General features: G+C 36.2%; 2 protein-coding genes across 3 annotated transcripts in view; both read right to left on the minus strand.

Moving 5' to 3' along the window:
• Window positions 1–227: 227 nt before the first annotated feature.
• On the minus strand, window positions 228–4963 carry LOC109416685 (tRNA (adenine(37)-N6)-methyltransferase). Of its 2 annotated transcripts, XM_062851972.1 has the most exons (6): window positions 4945–4963; window positions 4608–4722; window positions 4418–4550; window positions 823–1206; window positions 506–763; window positions 228–449 (listed from the first exon to the last, which is right to left on the minus strand). In XM_062851972.1, exons 2-6 carry the CDS (start codon window positions 4676–4678, stop codon window positions 240–242), a joined length of 1056 nt encoding a protein of 351 aa, XP_062707956.1. In that variant the 5' UTR covers window positions 4679–4722; window positions 4945–4963; the 3' UTR covers window positions 228–239. The 2 variants fall into 2 exon arrangements, with proteins under 2 accessions (XP_062707956.1, XP_029728913.1); XM_029873053.2 differs by lacking the exon at window positions 4945–4963 and having other exon boundaries at window positions 4608–4804.
• Window positions 4964–8070: 3107 nt separating this feature from the next.
• LOC115266603 (uncharacterized) overlaps window positions 8071–21665 on the minus strand; it is a 41463-nt gene continuing 27868 nt past the window's right edge. Inside the window, exons 2-4 of the mRNA XM_029873050.2 lie at window positions 14100–14477; window positions 9128–9244; window positions 8071–9054 (exon numbers count right to left, since the gene is read on the minus strand). Of these exons, the coding sequence (XP_029728910.2) occupies window positions 8980–9054; window positions 9128–9244; window positions 14100–14477 (570 nt within the window). The 3' untranslated portion in view covers window positions 8071–8979. The remainder of the gene's footprint in view (window positions 9055–9127; window positions 9245–14099; window positions 14478–21665) is intronic.

Here is a 21665-nt window from a genome sequence, read left to right on the forward strand (position 1 = left end):
GATGATGTTGCAGGTGCTGCTTGGGTTATATTTGAGATTCCGTTTCCACAATCGAAAAAACTCTCAACGTTTTCGTCTTTTTTCAAAATACGAGTGTGTAAGTCTCAATGTTAACCAATCGACCACCAAAATGTTCAGCCCAGTACACCGTAACGCAAGAGCTCTTTCATACCCATATACCGAACGATCTGTGATATTGAAAAAGGTACTATAGACAGTTGAATTTCCTTTCGTCATATTTATTCTGCAACATGATCCTCTGTTGTATCACCGATGTCGCTGAGATTAACTACTTTTCTTACGTGCAAAACATGAACCGTGGAATTTTGGTCGTCAAACTTGCACGTAACAGTGCTCTCACCAAGTTGAAACGTGTATATTTGAGATCCATATTTTGTCCTCAAGTACACCGATCGAGGATCGGCTTGTAGTATGTCAGTTATTGATTTCTGAAGTTATTAAATTTCATTATACTTAGTTTTTATGTTGGAATATTATAATTTACCTTGTCTTCGCCCAATTCTGCGATTTGCTGTTCGGCATTTTCATTGAACACAACATTCAACGTCGATCCGTTCGAGATCCAATTGGGAATGACTACATTTTGACTTGGACCTTTAGATGAAGATGCCACGGCTTGATCTATGTTTTCTTCTCCATCTGGTGCCTCTCTGGAACTGTAGAACTGCTGCTCATCGATTTTTCCTGGAACGTCGTACTGAGGTATGTAGGGTTTAATATCCAACACGGGTGTCTCATCAACCTGTTAAGACACACAGACATATTAGTTCCAGAACGGCATGTTTCATGTTCAACTATTACCATATCAGTGCCATAGAAATAAATGGAAGAGTTTTCAATTCGGTCAAGTTGCACCAATGATAAACCAATCGGACAAGGTCGGTGAGGTGATCGTGTACTGAAGACTCCAACTCGCTCGCCACCAAGACGAGGTGGTGCTACTTTTGCTTTCAGATGGGCCTGGTTGCGGTGGAAGTGATAGATTATCCATATGTGGGAGAAACTTTCCAATCCTTCAATTGAATGCTCGGGGTTGTTGAAAACCGTTGGACATAGATCAATACGGCTTAAAAGCTTTGAAGCAACGTTAGCCTGGCGAGGAACGGCCCGTTTTTCGGAAAATGCAGTGCGGATGACGCCAATCGGATTGAACGGTATGCCTCCAGAATCGGTGTTGTCATGTCCCTGGAATTGATATGTGTTATCATTGGTAATCTTATTTGGAAAAGTATAAACGTAGGTAAACACAGTTCTTAAAATGATTGGCTATGCCCGAGCCACGATTGCTTTTGGAGGATTTCAACTGCCACTGATTCTGCACTTTAAGATGATAGCTGTTCAACCTTGATATGCATGTATATGACTTCTGCTACAACTTCAGCAGGATAACTTTGAAGACTGCAGAACTTACACGTGCGACATTGTCCACATCCTTCAGACAGCCGATCAGATCATAAAACATCAGGGTGACGCACACTCATGTGAAAACCATAAAATACGAAAAATGTCAAGTCTTATCTCCCGAATCCGTTGTTTTGAACTTCCAGAAGCTACGTTCAACGTAAAATCGATTAAGTCTGAAGAAGCGCTCAACGAAAACTTGGTCAAAGGAATGCAAAAGTCTTAAGATTTAGATTTTTATCGCTCGGTGGTGCTGTAAGCGTTGAATTAATAAAAGCTTTGGAATTTTTGTATGCTAAACAACTTTGTCGAAGACCGCAAAGTGTTCCGACACATATGAAGAAGTGATACCCTAGTCAAAGTAATTTCCAGATTTATGATGAACAGCCCCTAATGGCAACGGTTGTCATTCCGGACCCTTGGAGTGAGGACACTAAAATGCGATGGATCCGTTCGCGCCAAAAAAAAAAAAAGAAGCGCGTAAAAAAAAATTGCGTTAACCAAAGGATTTCTTTACGCGATTTCCCTTTGGCAAACGGGCAAAATCGCGTTAAAAACGAGCAAAATAAAACCGTGTAAAAAGCCGTGCAAAAATAGAATTAAGTGTAACTCATAATGTTTAAAAGGATCGAGACAATTTGAATGAGCCTTTTTGGATTGTTGTACTTGAACGTGAACATTTGCTTGTGATTGTATAAATCTTTGAAGTAAGTGTTTATGTTTAATGGTTAAGTTTGATCTATTATTTGACAACTCTGCAGAGATGGATTCGGAAGATAATCTTCTGATGTTAATCGCGAGTGAAAAGGCCACCCAAACCAGTGCGACGGACCCTGAGTAGTCCAGCTGACGATAAGAAGCCTCGCATGAAACACACCCAATCGTCAACCTCCTTAAAACTGTTGGTTAGCCTTTCCAAAGGTTTCGTCGATGAAAATTTTTTCAATGACCTGATGACTCAACTTTTCACTATTCCACAAAAACATGCTCGTGGTGCAATCCTGCCAACTTTCACCGGTTCAGGATATCCCAAGGAACGGGCTGGTTTACGGCGAGCAATGCCCATAGCAAAGAGTGGCTAGTGAATTCTCTCCAGCATATAGAAGATAATATTGTTCCAGAATTTGATATCAAATTTTCTGTACCAATTCAGCCGCTGAGAAAAAAAAATATTTTTTGGGTATCTTTGGTACCTAAGCTTGATAGAAACGCTCACAAAATTGTGCTAAACATGATCGCCAAATTGAACTCGGATGTCAAATTCTGGAAGGAATCTCGCATTTGTCCACTAGTAAATGGAACGCATACTATTGTTATGATGATTGACGAGGATTTGGTTGATTTGCTTATACAACAAAGGAATCGTATCTTCTATTCATTCACTCAACTTTATGTTAACGTGTATCCAAAAGCTTGAAAATGAAAGGCAAGAATCTATTATGTAAAACTGAATTTGAATAAATGCTGAATATGCAATCATTAATAACATTTTAATGAGAATTATTCTTGCAATTTTGAACACTGTTTTTATTACAAACTAGCTGTACCCGGCAAACTTTGTCTTGCCTACTGCGTTTTTTGACGTTTCAAGTTTCTATCCAAGACCAAGCCCCCGGTCACAAAATGTATGGAAGATCAATTTCCAAAAACTCTCAATTTTTCCATGTTTTTTGCCTCATAAACCTTCCTTGGGTGAAAACTAACAGAACAAAACAAAAAAGATCAAAATTGGACCTTCCGTTCGCAAGTTATATATATATAGATGTGATAAATTCATCAGTAATCAGCTCACTCCAGTTTTCATCACTTCAATATAATAATTATATTGTTGCATGGGAAAACTGGAAAAGCAAAAGGTAACCCTAGGTAGTGATGCAGAATGCAAGCAAACAATATTAAACGGATGTTCCAGGTTCACTGTTTGGTAAATCAGCTACAAGTCGTTGATGGGAAACCATTTTTTCAAAGACAGTCTTTTAATCTAGTTTTAATACACATCCAAAAAAAATTAATATGTTTATGTAAAATCTGACACAATCAGCATAAAAAGCTTTCAAAATTCTTCAAATATATTTACACAAATGATTTACGTTGAAAGTATTAGTATTAGATTACGGTATGCGTGCTTACACATCTTGCAGGATATCATGTATGAAGAATGCAGATACGCATGTGAGTGAAAATTAGTTCAATACATTTTTTCCGATTGTCGAAATAATTTCCGTCTTTCGGCAATATGCATCATTCGGATATGAAAAATTGAATTTGACTTGGAGTCTATTACTTTCCCATGTACAAATGCTCTACAGTGCAGAGAACCTTCTTTGAAAACTCTAAGTAGTAATTTCTATATAAAAAACCTATTTTACTTTTGGGCCACCATTAAATCGCCACCAAAATGGATAAAAATTTGACAGGACTCTAGTTTTGCACCAAGAATTGTAATGAATATTTGGAAGCTTTTTTTTAATCTGATCTACTCTAATGGTTAGCTTAGGATCTTTATTACCATTTTAGCATGCACTCGTTCGTGAAGTAGAGCCTTGTACCATTTGGGCAGGTGTACCTATTTTGGGCACTTGCCGCTATAACTTGGTCAGTTTTAAACCGATTGATTTGAATTTTTGTATAGAGTTAGGCACGTGTAGTATCTAACTCTATGCAAAAATCCAAATCAATCAGTTGAAATTGACGTAGTTGTAGCGGCAAGTGCCCAAAATAGGTACACCTTCCCAAATGGTACAAGACCCTACCCTATAAATGAACAAATAAAAATAAACAAATAAATAAATAAATATTGGAAATCTATAATTTACACAACATATTCATTGGAACGTTTTTGAATCAAAATAGAATTTTCTTATTGGAACTGATGCTGAATGAAGAACAAAATTGGCCCATTGGCATCTAGTGAAATGTTCATTTTCCAATTTCCAAATTACTAACAAAAGATGATAACATTTTTATCGACTGTAACATGAATATGCATACTTACGTTTTCAACAGAACTTTCCTTGGTGTGTAAGCCGGTGTTCAATTGACAGGAACGGCACTTGAAATTTTCCAGTGTGTCCTTAATTCTTTGAACATCTTTATGGTGAACGTGCTGTAGATTGCTTATTTGTTGTCTAAAACATAATAAACTAAATGACAAACACTACTAAATCAATTGATAAGGACCATACCTTAAGTTTTTAATTTCATTTCTTGCAATAGAAAGCTGATTTTTCAAAACTTCAATATCACTCTCGCTCATCTTTGATAATTTTTTCTCTTATGTTCCATTAAATATTTCGAAGACTGTAAACAAAACAGAAAAATGTCAAACTGTCAAAATTATCGACGGCAGTCAGCCAGTCAAAGTTGCCATAGATATTTCTAGCATCAATCACAAAAAATATCGTTTTTTCATTAACGTTAAAGTTGGGCACACAATATTCAATTGACGAATGTCTATTGTGTGGCTGATAAGAAAAACACCAAAGAGAGAATGATATTAAACAAACAATAACTAGAACGAACTTAAGAACTCAACGACTGTTTACATGAACAGAAATAAACACAATTCTACCCTTCTCGAATTGGGTTAGAACATGCAATCTAGGCTAGGTACAATATACGCGCTTTTGAGAACTTTCTTTTCTTCGTACATGCACCGCGTGGTGGAGGATAGGAGAACTATTGTAATCGAGTCATTTAAATTGATCGTTGATTTAGTACCATCTTCGATAAATAAATGTTTTTTTTTTTATTTAAACAGTAGATGTATTAGAAATTAGATCGCTAAAAGCAAATAAATTAATTAATTTTATTTCCTATCTCAGATGTATTTATACATTATTGTTTTATACACATGTTGTGTATGTTTTGTTTTGGATATAAAAATTGATTTGACACTTGTAGGACTGGTGTTGACGCTGTAAGGGCGTGGCAAACGAGATGTTGGTCACACGAACACTAGCGACATTGGCATTCTGTGGCTAGTTTTTCTACTATTGAAAAACGCTGCCGAATGTCTGATCACATATAAATTAATCGATTATTTTTATGTGTTTCATTTGTCAGAAATGTGTAAGCTATTTTTTCATCTGTATTAACGAGATTTGCACATTTTGCGAGTATGTCGGGAGTGGGATTCGATCCCAGGTCCTCGGCGTGATAGTCAAGTATTCTAACCATCACACCAGATCCGCTCCATGTGTAAGCTAGTTAAGCTGTCGTGAATTTGGTTGTGACCGATGCTGCCAGTGGTAAAGATATTAGAGTTTCATACCTGATACCAGGTTCATATTGTTCTTGTAAACATTTATTCTAATTAGAAATTTTATCACAATCTCACTCTAATCAAATAATATTTCGTGAAACAAAAAGGTTTGTTATTTGAATTGAATTTATTTCACATTTAAAAAAACCAATAGAAATGGAAACATTACAATGTTTTTTTTTAAATAAGAATTTGATTTGCTTCGTTTTATTGAACAGCTAGATAATAATAGAACAATACATTTATTTTGCATATCCTTCATATTTATTTTGTACATCCATTGTATTTTGTTGATTTCTATTTGCATTAACTCAGTTATTAAACTGGCATTTTGAAATGGCTTTATTTTCAAACGGTTGTCAACAATACTATTGTTCACAGTACTTTTACTGTTTTCAAAACATCAACTACTTGGTCTAAAGAATTATTTTTTACATAAACTGTTGGTAACTACAATGAATATCGCATGCAACACAGCGAAACAAAAATTAACCCTAAAAGGGATACCTGGGGTACATTGGACCCCAGGCGCCTTTCAGAGCTCGTTTTTGATGGAACACACTCAGCGAGGTGACGAAACTGAGGTCATGAAGGTATCCCTTTTAGGGTTAACTACACAGCGCAACATTTTTTGTCTCAAGAGCAAACTTATGTGTCTCTGACAGATTTTGGGCCGCTGAATCCGAATCTGGGCTCAGATTTGCTCCATCACGTCAGAATTTTGAGCTATACCTCAATTTATAGGGCAAAATATACGATTTTGGGCTTTTTTGACTGCCAGTCATCAATCATGGCAATATTTTTTTTAGGCAATCAAAAGGTAAATTGGTCAACTAGCATCTAAATTAACGACCATGTAAAATAATTCGTTTTACCAAATCGAATTTGATAGTTTTAAGCGATTTATGATAGGTACGATATTTCCCATACAAGTCATTTTCCAAAAGTTGCATGCAAGTTTACATACTAACATAAAATGCTTAAATCTATCAAATTTGATTTGGTAAAACGAAATATTCTGCATGAGTCGTTAATTTAGATGTTAATTGACCAATTTACCATTTGATTACTTAAAAAAAATATTTCCATGCTTAATGGCTGGCAGTCAAAAAAGCCCAAAATCGCATATTTTGCCCTATAAATTGGGGTATAGGGTAAGTGTTCCAATTATGGTTATAGTACCAATCATTCGCCATATTAGATTTTCACCATTTAACGGTGTAAACCAACAAGAAAAAAATTGTGAACAACAGATCACGTTCACAAAAGATGGTTGCACTCATTAAAACTCCACATATTGCTCAAATTATGGTAGAAATAAATCATTTTCTTTAACATTTAGGTTTCCTTGCACCCTTTTTCGCCATAGTGTACCAGTTATGGCTAATCCCATAAGGAATGCATGCAAATAGTGCGAAATGGAACCAAAGTTAAAAAATGTAACCATAATTGGTACAGGGTTCCTATCATTAGCACTCGCTGTAATCAATACTAAAAGTAGTTTTGGCTCCGTTTCTATATTTTTCCTGTAAAGTGTGGAAACTTAGCTATCTTTCAACATGTTGATGACATTCGTTGGTCTTCTCGTTATTTTTGTACAAATAGTTTTCCTTAGTAGTGCCATAATTGGTACACCCACTCTAGCTCAAAATTGTGACGTGCTGGAACAAATTTGAGCCCGGATTCGGATTCAGCGGCCCAAAATCTGTCAGAGACACATAAATTTGCTCTTGAGACAGACCAAAAGTTAATTTTTGTTACGCTGTGCTATTAGTCTGTCTCAAGAGCAAACTTATGTGTCTTTGACAGATTTTGGGCTGCTGCATTCGAATCTGGGCTCAGATTTGCTCCAGCATGTCACAATTTTGAGCTATACCCCAATTTATAGGGCAAACTATGCGATTTTGTGCTTTTTTGATTGCAAGCCATTAAGCATGGACATATTTTTTTAAGCAATCAAAGGGTAAATTGGTAAATTACCATCTAAATTAACGACTCATGCAGAATATTGCGTGAGATTACTGATGGAACACATACCCTAGTTGTAGCAGTTCGTACCTACATATTATCTATTTGATTACTCGCTACTTGGTGTTTTATGGCCGGCTCGCATGGCCCCCGTTTACTGTTCGGAGGGACTCAGTAAGTTTGCCGAAGCAAACCCCTCGTCCCTGTTAGCCTATGATCAAAGTTCCCATCGGTTGCTCGTATCCTGGCCAGTGCCAACTAGGAGCAAGGGATCGGAATTTCATGGCAAGAGTCTGAAGGAATAGGGATGAGTCGCGTAGCCAGCCTTCATCATGCCAATGAAAGCAGTATCTTATTTACGACTGGATCAATAGACAGTGGGAAGCATCATAATAAAAAGAAAAACTTCATTAGTGTTTTTTTTTCGAATTACAATTTTTATTGGTCATTCAGTTTGTTTGCAAAATGATGCGTATTAAAATATGGAACCTTGTTTAAATAAAGAATTTAATATAATACTGATCATTACATTTCTACATTGTACAATAAGTTAATATGCTCATCAAGGTAGAAATACAGACAGGTACGAGAATCTCAGTAATCAGTGGAGACTTAGAGAGGTATGTAGAGGGGTTGGTAAAGTTGGCAGCTGGCAAGTTTGTTTTCGCTGCACTTCATTGCTTGGGCTGCTAGGGGTTGTTTAATTGTCTCTGATCGGTCAAGTGAAAAATTGGATACACATGTGATCAATTATGTCCCGAACGGTAGACATGATTAAAAAAAATGCGAGAAAACACCTATTGCTTTCTAGATGAAAGGTGCTTCCTCCAATTTAGAAAAAAAATAGTAAGTTCAGATTCGGTTCGATGATATACATTTTACCACACGAAGCACAGCATTGCTCGAATCGTCTCAAATCAAAACAAAGTGGCCAGCTGTCTTTACCTATTTTCAATAGGGCATATTGAATAATCTGACATCAAGCCCGTGCACAAGGGAGGGGTTTTGGGGGTTAAACCCCTTCCATTGCCGATGTTCCATACACTAGGCGCCCTGCCGCCCTTAGCCAAAATTTGGGAAAACCCATCCCTTGTTGCGTTTTCTGTGCACGGGTCTGTCTGACATATAGGTCTACCTCTCTTATATGTACCTTGATTCTAATCATCATTCGATTTTCAACATTAATACACACTATACACACTATAAATACTTAAAAGGGCTCATCTTATACATTAATCATGCCTAACATAACTTCATTTCGATACTAGAATACAACCATCAGATTCGGTATTGAGGAACAGGCAGAGTCTCTGGATGACCGCCTCTTATTTTCCATTGCGTAGAGAATGTTTATCAACAGTGTGCTCCTTTGGCCACATGCACTCACAGCCCGCATCGTACTGAAATTCGGAGAAGATCGATTACTATTTTCCAGCAGATTTAATTTTCTTTCTGAATGCTGTGGGAGCTTACCTCCTCCATCCTGACGTGTTCCCAGCAGTTCATCGCCTTCGCATCGTCGCCTGCTTTCCGCCTTGTGATGAACATTTTCTGCCTAATCTGGGTGCACGATAGTCCCGTCTCTGAGCACTGGAAATAGAAGAAGTGAAAATTCTGGCTTTAAACGAACAATTTTCACAGAAAAGCGTGCATTTCCAGATGGTTTGATTCGAAAAATTAGATTGCTAGCTTTAGATAGGCACCTACTACATTTGGATAGAATGTGCGATCTAAACTAGGGTATTGGCTCCCTTATTAAACATGTGGTTTCCATTTTCATCCTACGAAAAACAAGGGATTGGAGCGCTGTTTGTTTTTTTTTCTTATTTTTGTATTTTTTGTTAGAAGTGAGCACCCATTCAAACACAAAGAACAGAATCAATCGGTGCGGTAATCGCTTGTTTCCGAATAGGATGAGTATGGGAGCGTGAAATTACTGATGGCACACATACCTTACATGAAATATAAAATCTTCCGCTTTACTTACTAATAGGTATCAACTTTATTCATGTATTTCGTCATTGATTTCAGATCATCACAACATTTGCAAATATTCACTCACATCAACACTGCCCGATCAGATGGGAAAAAAAATATTACAGGTTGTGTTCTTTTGTTACAATGATTTTTGTAACAACGGTTGTTATAAAACATGTACCGTTAGTAGTTAAAATAACAAAAAAATCTAACAAAACTCGTTCCAATTTAAGCAAAAATATAACAAGTTGAGATATAATCATAACAAGATTATATAACATTTTGTTAGACTAAACATGCGACATCATAAATATTACAAAAGTTGATATACACATGTTTTAATTATTGAGACAAGTTTTGTTATAATTTTGTTTCTAAAGTAATAACAAATTTTGTTTTGTTATTATTGTTCACCTTTAAAAATCCTTAAAACAAAATTATAGCAACTTCTGTTATTTCTGACAACGGTCGCTATAATTTTGTTATTATCTTGTTAGGAGCTTCTGGTCGGGTGGTTGCTTTCAAACCAGTTGATCAAAACAGATAAAATTTCGCAAGTAGGTAAGTGTTTGCATGTGTATTAGGGTATTGGTTCCCTTATTAAGCATGTGGGTCCCATTTTCATCCCACGAAAAACAAAGGATTGAAGCGCTGTTTGTTTTGTTTCTATTTTTTGTATTTTTTGTTAGAAGTGAGCACCCATGAAAACAAAAAGAACGGAGTCAATCGGTGCGGTAATCGCTTGTTTTCGAATAGGATGAAAATGGGAGCATGAGATTACTGGTGGCACACATACCCTACATCAGTGTTTCCCAAACTTGTTGGAGGAATCGCCCCCTTGGAGCTTGGGAAAAATATTTTCGCCCCCCTATTAATGTTTCTATAGCACAAGGCTGATACTGTGCTAAGCTGAAGCCCGAAGGATTCGTTATTGACATATTCATTATCATTGAAAGCAGTTTTCTTGTTCAAAAATGAAATCTCCGTAGTGAAAATTTATTCACTGAATTGTGGGTACAAACATTTGCTTTCCGAGCGAGAAAACTGCTTTCGTATTTTCGAAGATGATGATTATTTGAATGACGAATCCTTCAACATTAAAAGCCCATTATTTGACGCTATACTGTGGCAAAACCAGTAGTGGCAGTAATGTATTGATCTAAAAAAGTATCGCTCTGATTTTCATTGCATGGTTTTGTAAACGCATCGATTTTTTTTTGCATTTGAATAAACTATTTTGAACCCTATTGATCGTTCTTACATAAGTTTTGAAATGATGTTTGTACTATGTTTTTGAAGGTCTCAGGCCATTCGGCTGAAGGCCATTGGGCCAAATGGTCATTGGGTCTTTTTTTGCCGTTACGTCCCCACTGAGACACAGTATGCTTTTCAGCTTAGTGTTCTATGAGCACTTCCACTGTTATTAACTGAGAGCTTCCTTTGCCAATGACCATTTTCCATTTGTATGAACTTTTCCTTCTTTGTAACATAGGCTGTTCTTTCTTGTATTATTGTTAAAATAGTTTTTTACAATAATAGTTGAAGAAGATGATAACAACACATCCATTTACAGATAACTGCTAAATATCTATTAGTCCCGATGACAATTCAGCCTAATGTCCATTCCGCCTAATGACCTTCGGCCTAATGACCCAGCATCATTCTTGAACAGTTGTTCATTAAGCAAAATAGAACGATCTGTGAACCCTTATGATCATTCGATATCTTTAACGAGATGTTCTACCAGTGTTCTAAAAAGAATGGTTTTCAACCCCGATGTCAATTTCAAACATTGTTTCAATTGTTTGACAAAAATATCTTTCATGCAAAAAGCATAACTCAGAAATATATTGGGGTATTTGCAATTGTAGTCAGTTTTTCTCATTAAAGAAAAGCTTGTGATCCAAACTGACAAGCTTCGTATGGAATGGAGTACTTCCTATGTTTTAATTATATTATTAAATAAGTAGACATGCAGCAGTCACTTGCAGCAGTTTTGAGGGAATTTAACAATGACTTTCTGGAAAGTTTTCAAACTTACTCTTAGTAATGCAAAGTTTGGAATTCATCCAGGAAGCTTCTCTGAAATATTTTCAAAGTATTATGACGAACTTCATCCGAAAAGTGTTCTGTAATTCGTCTGAAACTTCATGTTTTTGGTTGAAGATTTCATGAAGACATCTACCAATGAATTAAAAATAAAACTTTCTCGTTTAGTCAAGAAACCAATCTCCTTACATAATTTTGATGAAAATCAATCAAGAATGTTCGCCATAAAAGTTTTTTGATGTATGTTTGTTAGATTTCCAGAAACCATAGAATTTGCTTTGGAAATTCATGTAGTAGTCTCACTACTCTCACTTTACTTGTTTTCTAGGAATTTTTGCAAAAAGAGTTCACATGAACACCAAAAATTCTGTAAAATTAAATCGAATTCTAAGTATGAAGCATTATGTCAATAATCCCAGAAACAATACATCTAAAAATGTCAGAGGGTTTCATTATTCAGTTAACATTCTGGACCCGTGCAAACTATTTATATTTTCCAATCATTTGAAAAGTCGCCCCCCTTGTTAGTATTTTCGCCCCCCAATTTTGGTTTTTCAAATTTTCGCCCCCTTCGGTATGATTTTCGCCCCCTAGGGGGCGATTTCGCCCACTTTGGGAATCACTGCCCTACATGATTGCTTCCGAAATTTCGTCATTTTCCTAACTGTACTTTAAATTGTAGCGGAAAGAATCATCTGCCATGCAAATGAAAATTGGTCATGATTGTACAATGTTTGAATGCACGCCTTTTTGTTTTCGAGCTACAATTTAAAAAAGTAACGATTTTAATGAAATAAGCGGATGGTCATGGTTTCGATCCCAGCCCCGGCACTTGAAACTTTTCGTCAGCTGCCTTCCCCCCCCCTGAGTGGCTGACACCTGACCCTTTTCTGAGCATATATAGCTCTAACGAATCCGGAAACTTGGACATCGGCGATCGGCAACCCATAATGGACGACCCCCAATTGGACTGGAGAAAGAACAACAGCCACACATCAACATCATCGTGCTCTTCATTCTACCAAGGACAGGGTAGAAAAAGTGAAAGCAGCACAAAGGAAAACCAGTTCGAATAAGAATACAATAGAAAACATTTAGGCGCTGTACAAAGTGTAAGTGTAGCTGCCAATTGGAATCGCTCACGTAGTGCCCTAGTGGACAAAAAGCTGTAAATTAGGTTAAGTGGTTGAAGAATAAAAAAAAAACTATTAAACATACAGCAAAAAGTTTGCAGTTGAATTTTAGGTCAATTTCATCGATCCATTGCAGATTTACAGCCGTATTTCTGTGTCCCGATTATCGCGGATGCAGGATTTAGGCTCAGTGTACCAGTTATGGCTATAGTACCTCAAATTCGCCATAGTTGATTTTCAACCGTCAAAGATACAAATCAACAACAAAAAAATCGTGAACAACAGATCACGATCACAGAAGATGATTGCAATCATTCAAACTTCACAATTTGCTCAAATTATGGTAGAAATAAATCATTTTCTTTAACTTTTCGGCCTCCTTGCACCCTATTTCGCCATAGTGTACCAGATATGGCAACTCCCATAAGGAATGCATGTAAATAGTGCGAAGTGGAACCCAAATTAACAAATGTGTCCATAACTGGTACAGGGTTCCTATCATTGGCACACGCCGTAATAAATTCTAAAAGTAGTTTTGGCTCCGCGTTTTTATATTTTTCCTGTAAAGTATTGAATCAAATCAATCATTTGACTTATTGTTTACATTCGTCGGTCTTCTTCTTATTTTTGTAGAAATAGTTTTTCTTAGGTAGTGCGATAACTGGTACAGGCACCCTATATAGACTTTAGAAATTTTTGTCAAACCCAACGAAAAATATGAACAGTCATGATTTTTTTTCGCGGTTTTCATTTACGCGGCCGCTTAAATGAAAACTCCATACAAAAAAAAAATCATCGTCTTATTTTTGCATGATTCGTCGAAAAATGGTGATACTTTTTTACCCGGTTTTTTGGATTTTGAACTGAGTTTTTTTTACGTGGTACGTATCCCCCGCGTAAAAAAAACCTGGCTGTATATTTGATACCACAATTGATTTCTTTCTGATGGGTAGCGGCATGGTGTGATGGTTATAATACTTGACCATCACGCCGAGGACTTGGGATCGAATCCCACTCCCGACAAACTCGCAAAATGTGAGTTCTTCCTCCTTCGGAAGGGAAGTAATGCGTGGGTCCCTTGATGAACTAGCCTAGCGCTAAAAATCTCGTTCAGATAAAAAAAGATTCCTTTCTATTTTATATGCAGATTAAGTAATAATTGAGTTATAATGTGCAGGCTCCCTAAAAACGTGTGAATGTATGCAAAATCATGCAAATCAATGCTCACGGCTCTTTTCGACCTTCAAAAACATTTCATATACCTGACTCCCTGCCCTACTACTTACCCTGTTCTGGTAGGTGTTGTAAGAGTTCAGACACGATTCGGTCACGTAATGGTCTGGACGATACTGGTACCCATCCGAGTTGTTCCCTACGTACACAATATTAATAAGCGACTCGCAAATCGGGTGTCGTGGATGGGCACGTTTAAGTTTGAAATCGATAGTCTGAAGGCCCTGTGCCGTGTCCGCCGCCAGTGCACTGGAATAATCGTCGAGCTCATCTGCTGCATCGGGTTGATAGCTTTCGGCCGGTGCATATTGTTGCCGGCGCCATTTGGTCATTGGTCTCCATAAAGGAAATCCAATCATGTCTTTGAGCGGACTGTCGTCATTACTGCCACAAACGAAGGTAAAGGTGATGGCTAGCACTGTGACAATTACCTGAAAGGAAATTTTAAATAAAGTTTAATTGGTTGATTTTCTAAATTGATTTATTTGAACAGAATTGAGCCAAGATAAAGATGAAATTCATATGTGCCACTCCAGGAAGGCGGAAGGTAAGCTTCAACAGAAAGACCAGAGTTGGGATCATTTTTTTGCAGAGTTACAATAACTTATTACTATCTCAGTTCAAAGACTGCTACCAAAAACAATGTATGGATGAATTTAACCTTGTAGTTGTCTCTGAAAGTTTACCGAATAATATTAGGGTCGTACACGCATACCAAAGTCGTGAGCGAGCTGTGAAAGCAACTCTCCCTGCGATGAATGCAAATTACATTTACGTGCTACGATGTTTCTGAAGCGAGTTAACAGGAAGTGAACGTAACTGATTGCAAATGAATGATCCCTTCCCTGAGAAAGACAATAACTCTCCGATGTGCTGCAAGCATTGACAATGACATGATAATATTAGTCGATTTCAACATTTTCCAGGATGCTTTCATGTTTTGACTGTGCATGCATAGACAAGCCTAGTCGCAAAGTATTCCCTTCCAAATATCAAGATTTTTTATTGGGACAATTTTTGGAAGTTTTAAATCATTCGGCGCTTCCCAAGTAACAATTATACTTTTGTGGCAATCCTGAAGTAATTTCTAAGATAGAATAATAAAACTTAGCAATAAAGCTCGTTGTTCAGCAAATCTGAGATAAAATAGGTATAAAACATCCATAAGACTAATCTGGCCCACTCTTCAGGAGATCTTCAAAGCTGCTTTTGAAGACTGCCTTGAAACTAGTTGTATTTATGTACATGCGTTGATGATTGATTATAAGAACTTCATGAATCTATAACAAGAATATCTTGAGGCATGTTGATCTTTTAGCTGTCTTTCTCAAAAGTGTCAACAGTGCATAATAAATGAAATCTGCATTATGCAGATGCAAACAAGTTTTGTTTCATGGATGAAATAATAATTGAAATGCGAATTAATTTTCATCAAATTGAAATGGCTAAAACATTAAAATTGCCTGACAGATCATTGATGACAGGGAATCGAAATTTTCCGTGCCATACCCACTTTTTCGTTGATATGCCACCCAAAACATACGAAAATTACAAAGCGCCTCAAAAACAATATCAATCATTAATATACGAAGACATAAATTTCCTTTAAAAACAAAAGGCTACGCCACTTTTTCAATTCTTTCTAAGCATGGCTGCCGTTCCAAGCGAACAAAACTCATGCAGCCGCCATCAATTGTTATTACCTTTAATCCAAACCCCCTCAAAACAATGATGGAACCAAGTCACCTTGCATGAACGCTACAGCCTTTATCCTTTATTGAAGATTGTTTTTACTAGTTATGATCTTAAGGCAGATTTGTTCGTCTTAAATGAAACTTATTCGTTTTATACAAGAGTAACAGCCTTTGACAATTGTTTGTTTACGTTTTCGATGCTAGAAAGTTGTCTCTGTACATTTCGCGGTGTTTCGCGTCAAAATGTGCCAATTCTATTTTGTTCCCCTGTATTTTTGCTATTAATAATGAAGTGAAACTTACTACAATTACACTATTTGGCATGAGCTTGAGCAGAGTCACAGTAAGTACCCATTTCATTTTCGATTCGCATAGCTATGGCCTGTGTGAGAAACTGGTTGAAGGCAGGACGACAGCAGCCAGCTACTCGCATTTTTGATTGGCCGTGAAATCATTATTTCGTTGATATGATTACTTTTTAGCACAAGAATGGCTAAATTATCAGTGAGCAAACATGTTTATATGTTTATATTTGCATGAGAACGCGGTTTTTCAACCAATTTGTTACATTCATTATTTGGATTGAAAAATAGTTCGTTGTCTTATCATTATTTTGCATAGTTCTTGTTCCAGAGTAATGGCTCTAGCTCAAGAATAGAAGGCTTCAAGAAGTTTTTAAAGGAGGATTAGCCAGATGAAATGCACTTGAATAAACGAAGCATAAGCTTTTAATAAAGTATGTTGATGTTATGTGTTGAAAATAACTTCAAATACACCTTAAAACTTATTATAAGATTTAATGCTCTTGTAAATTAAGTTGTTTTATGCGCGAATTTCAAAATTAACTTGAAGACAACTTAAAAACCGCAAACGAACGAAGATTGTATTCTCTTGTTAAAAACAACTATAAATGTTCCATGAATTGGTCATGCTGTGATAAAGCTTCCATAAAAATAATCAAATCTAAAAGGAATTGAAATTGTTACTTGGGTTCTGAGCTTATTTTTACTTGGGATTTAATAAAAAAAGAGTATGACCATATGAATTATCTCTGCTCTACTCGGTGCTTTATTCTACATCAGATAGACTTAGGATAGAGTAAATAGCAATTTATACCCAATAAATCCAAACTGCAGAAGATCATAACAAAATTTCACCTTTTTAACGAGGGCCATCCATAAAGTACGCCACGGTCCTAGGGGACAGGGGATGGAGGTGGTTGTGAAAGTGTGACAAGCGATGAATAAAGCATAGGAAAAACCCGTACGAAGGGGGCGGGGGTCAAAACTTACCAATTTCAGCGTGACGTACTTAATGGATGCTCCCCATAGGTTGTCCCAAAATTTGCACATAGTCGAAAAGCTTGGGGGCTCACCCTGCAAATGATAGCTAAGGGTGTTAGAAACAAACTTTTGTATGACGGCAACTTTCAGAAATGACGTTTAGAGGTCGCCCCGGCGAGATTTTTGAAAAATGGTCATTTTTCTTAATAAATTTCATACAAATATTTTTTACCGTACAAAATTTGGCAATACTCACTATTTTTATAATTTTTACAGCTTGATATGGATCCAAACTACTTGGGAAAAATAATTAACGACATGTTTTGCAGGTAACTTTTTGATACTGAATTTTTGAATTTACTAAAATTTGTCATTTTTTGATATACTGTGTATTTTACCCATCATAAAAAGTATCTGAACATTATGCCAATTTAAAACAATTTCCATAAAAAGATAGGAAATTTTATGAGGAAAAACTTTGCCGAAGACAGCATAGCGTTTTTTCTATCCGTTTTAGAGTTATTCACGATTTACTATTTGGTGAAATTTTGATTTTTAGGTATTTTTAAGAAAAATCACATAAGAACTGCCCAAAACACATACAAAGTAAAAAATCACGTATACTCAACAAGTTTTTCTCTTCATTGTGTTTAGGAATTATGGTGGCATCATTTATTGAATTTTTGTTTCCGTTGACAAATCCATTTTCTTTGATATAGAAATACCTACTAGCGAGAAACTTTATCATTACGTACCATTTTGAGATGCCTCAGTAGGCCATGGCATTTTCAACGGTTATGTACTGACAATAGTCCATTTTACGATCCGATTTTTTGAATGAATTTTGACAGGAGGTAGCGTCCAATAACCCGTGAAAATCATATCATCATCAACATTGTTGTCACATCGTAAAATGGCTCATGGTTTATACGAGCATAATACACAATCAAACGCCCGGCATATTTTCTATATCATTCAGAAGGTGATACATTCCTCAAAATATGCCGTTTTGGTTTTCAATGATGTTGTTTAAATCGTTCAAAGACATGAATAAAACGTTCTAGTAGTCCCTATCATTTTGATCAACACATAGGACGATAAAAATGACGTCACTTGTTTACGTCCAAAACTGTTGTTTGATAATAATAGCCTACCTTATCTTATTGTATGCCGTGTATGTGTTATGGTAAACAAATTGTTCTAAAGTGCCCCACACAATGCATACGTTTGCGTGTGCGAGACAGTAGTTTTACACATTTCCCATGGGAAAACTGTCAAAAAAAAAAACGCAAACCTCGACGGAACCCGAGCAGGAGAAAATAGCTGAAGAATAACTAACTCAGGTATGGAAAACCGAATACCTACAACCTGAATGAGGTATTAAGTAGCCCTGCATAAGAGGTAAAATATCTAAAATAATAACTGGTGTGTATTCTGTGCATAACGCGTGAATAATGACATCAGGTATGGCAATACCTAAATAATAATTGGAGATTTTTCCATACAAATTGCGATTTTTCCATAATTGAATAATACCTCAAGCAGTCCTCGACACCAAACCAATAACTCATCGAGGTATTGTATCAATACCTACAAAATACCAAAATAAATTATTTTCAATACCTGGATAACCAACCAACCTTCTCTTGGTATGATACCTGACTTTGGTATTCTCCAGTTATGTGTCAGTTATTAGTTCCTGCTCGGGAACGGACGCTATATGTTCCAGGCCTAACTTTGGATAACATTACGTTAACTCACTGGTTCATCTTATCCCACCCGTTTCAATTTGCCTCGGTATATCTTATTTTCGGTGTTGATAAGATAGTTCAAGTCAGTAAATGTAAAAAAAAAACATGCTCTGCGTTTTAGAATGTCTTGAATTGGAACTTAGTATCTAAAAATTGGTATTCTTACGTAAGATGTTCGTAATCGCGATTTGAATTTGGTATGGATCAACGTATTCGCCTTTATTCACTTTGCCACTGTTTCCTGGGCTGTTTCACTGGTCCAGGACTCATACGTCTTCGTGTAGAAAAATAATTGAGAATATGGACAGGAAAGTAAGGTAAACGCGAAAATATGGCTCAACATTTTGTGGAGAATATCTTTAAAAATCAATAGGCAGTACGTAACTTGTCAAGAGAACTAGCTTTTCAAGAAATCTTTGCTAGTTGATTTCTATATGAAGGGATTGAATAACAAAAAAAAACAATTAATTATGTCACCATAATTCCATAACACAATCAAGGCAAAAACTTGTTGAGCATACGTGATTTTTTACTTTGTATGTGTTTCTGGGAAGTTCTTATGTGACATTTTTAGAAAAATTCCCAAAAATTCAATTTTCACTAAATAGTAAATTGTGAATAACTCTAAAACGGATAGAAAAAACGCCATGTTGTCTTCGGCGAAGTTTTTCCTCATAAAATTTACTATCTTTTTATGGAAATTGTTTTAGATTAGCATAATGTTCAGATACTTTTTATGATGGGTAAAATGCACAGTATATCAAAAAATTACAAATTTTAGCAAATTCAAAAATTCAGTATCAAAAAGTTACCAGCAAAACATGTCGTTAATTATTTTTCCCAAGAAGTTTGGATCCATATCAAGCTGTAAAAAATATAAAAATAGTGAGTATTGCCAATTTTTGTACGGTAAAAAATATTTGTATAAAATTTATTACGAAAAATGGCCATTTTTCAAAAATCTCGCCGGGGCGACCTCTAAACGTCATTTCTGAAAGTTGCCGTCAGACAAAAGTTTGTTTCTAACACCCTTAGCTATCATTTGCAGGGTGAGCCCCCAAGCTTTTTGAACATGTGCAATTTTGGGACAACCTACCCCAATGAAATTTCACTAGAAACATTCATGTTTTCTTCGTCAAAAAAGTATGCTGAAAGAGTTGCTTAAGCAGATAAATTTCGAGTAAAAAAAAAAAATGCAAGTTCTACTATATTTTATTATAAATTTGTGTCATACAAAGATTGAGAGCTGGTTAAAAATTGACAAAGTAATGGGAATTAAAGTCAAATTTTATAACAAAAAATATCCACCTTCGTAGTCAATTAGCCACTTCTAGATGTCAATATTTTTGGCTGAGATTCCGATTTTTTTCTCTTTGTGTGATTGTAATATAAAACAGCACATCAATTCCAATTTACAGAAAAACAAGCCACACCCTAATCTTTACCCGTAAAACAGGCCGTTCACTCACTTGACAGTAATCGGCTTAAAAACTGCAGAAGCCGTAATTGCCCCATATTCTAATGACGATTAAGTATTCAATTGCAATATGTTGAGCGTTAGAAACGGAATGCCAATTTCAAACTGTTTCCTGGTTAATCATCATCGACGCGTGAATTGCACTTGAAATCACTCTGGGGAAACTGTTTACACGTCCAGATTAAAAGGACCGAAAATCACCTCCACAGAGTGAAGCAAATATTGACTTAGCATTTTCCAATTATCACGTATCGAATGAGAGCAGCGCTTAACATTTTGCGGCAGCAACATTATGAAACTGTGTTCGGTGTCATCCACCAAATCAAACTATCACCATCATCATCGACATTATCGCCACCACCATCAGAGATAAATAAAGACACGCATTCGAAAGGCTCCTGTAGGCTGCACACTGTTCCAATTGGAACGTATTGGCAGTTCTTGCACCATTATCAGCAACGTTGAATTTGCTAGGTCAACATAATTAAAAGCTAACCTTTAGTGATAACGTTTTATCTATGTACCTATGTACATCAAACGTGCATCAGGTCAAAGCGCCAGTGACGGCCAAAAGCCACCGAGAGTTAGACTGGAGCTGGCGGGGATCCCATAGGTAGTCTCTTGTCAACACATTCACTCTAAGCACAAAGCATCATCACGCGTTTTCATGCCCTAGAGGAGTACCGTGAAAGGGGATGGAATAGTTCGTTTTTCAACTATTCCACTCAATAACAAGTTTGAGGATCACTAGTGTACATTTGTAACGTAACGCTGAAACTGACAGATTTAATTACATATTCTGAAAGTAAACTAGCTAGACAACACTTTTTCCAAATTTCATAAATATTGGATCTCTAAAATGATAGCTTATTGTAGCGCGCAGACTCCGTAGTGATAAGACTTAAGTAGTACTAAACTTTAAACGCGAATATCCCGAAATTGTTTTCTTATTGTAATTCTCAATAACAAGATTTTTAATGATGATTAACCTGGGCTTGTTAGGGGAATATCTGTAAATAAAAAGAAAATTGCGTTAAGTACTGTTCCTTTGAATTCCACTAAGAATTTCTTAGGCAAATTCTTAGTGGATTTCAAGATTTTTAATTCTAACACGGCTTGTCTTCCTTTCCGTAGGAAGAACTTACATTCTGCGAGTTTGTCGGGAGTAGGATTCGATTCCAGGTTCATGACGTTATAGTCATACAATATAACCATCCAACCAGGGTCGCCCTACATCGCGAAATTATGTTTCGAAAAGTGCTATTACGGTCATCTCGATATCTTGAAAACTATATGACCGATTTGCAAACATATTTTTTGAAATTGTTCGTTTTTTTTCAAACAGAATGGATGTGTAATGGATGGACACCATGTTATTTTTATTGTTATTTTTTATTTTCAATTTTTTTTCATC

This window comes from Aedes albopictus, chromosome 2 (genome assembly GCF_035046485.1).
Source record: "Aedes albopictus strain Foshan chromosome 2, AalbF5, whole genome shotgun sequence".
NCBI classification, from domain to species: Eukaryota; Metazoa; Arthropoda; class Insecta; order Diptera; family Culicidae; genus Aedes; species Aedes albopictus.

Bases quoted from the DNA above. Each gene is read 5' to 3' on its own strand.
- LOC109416685 (XM_062851972.1), bottom strand. From the start codon at position 4,678: ATGAGCGAGAGTGATATTGAAGTTTTGAAAAATCAGCTTTCTATTGCA. The intron at 4,551-4,607 runs GTATGGTCCTTA...ATTATGTTTTAG, and splicing joins AATGAAATTAAAAACTTAAG to ACAACAAATAAGCAATCTAC. The intron at 764-822 runs GTAATAGTTGAA...GTGTCTTAACAG, and splicing joins ATTTCTATGGCACTGATATG to GTTGATGAGACACCCGTGTT.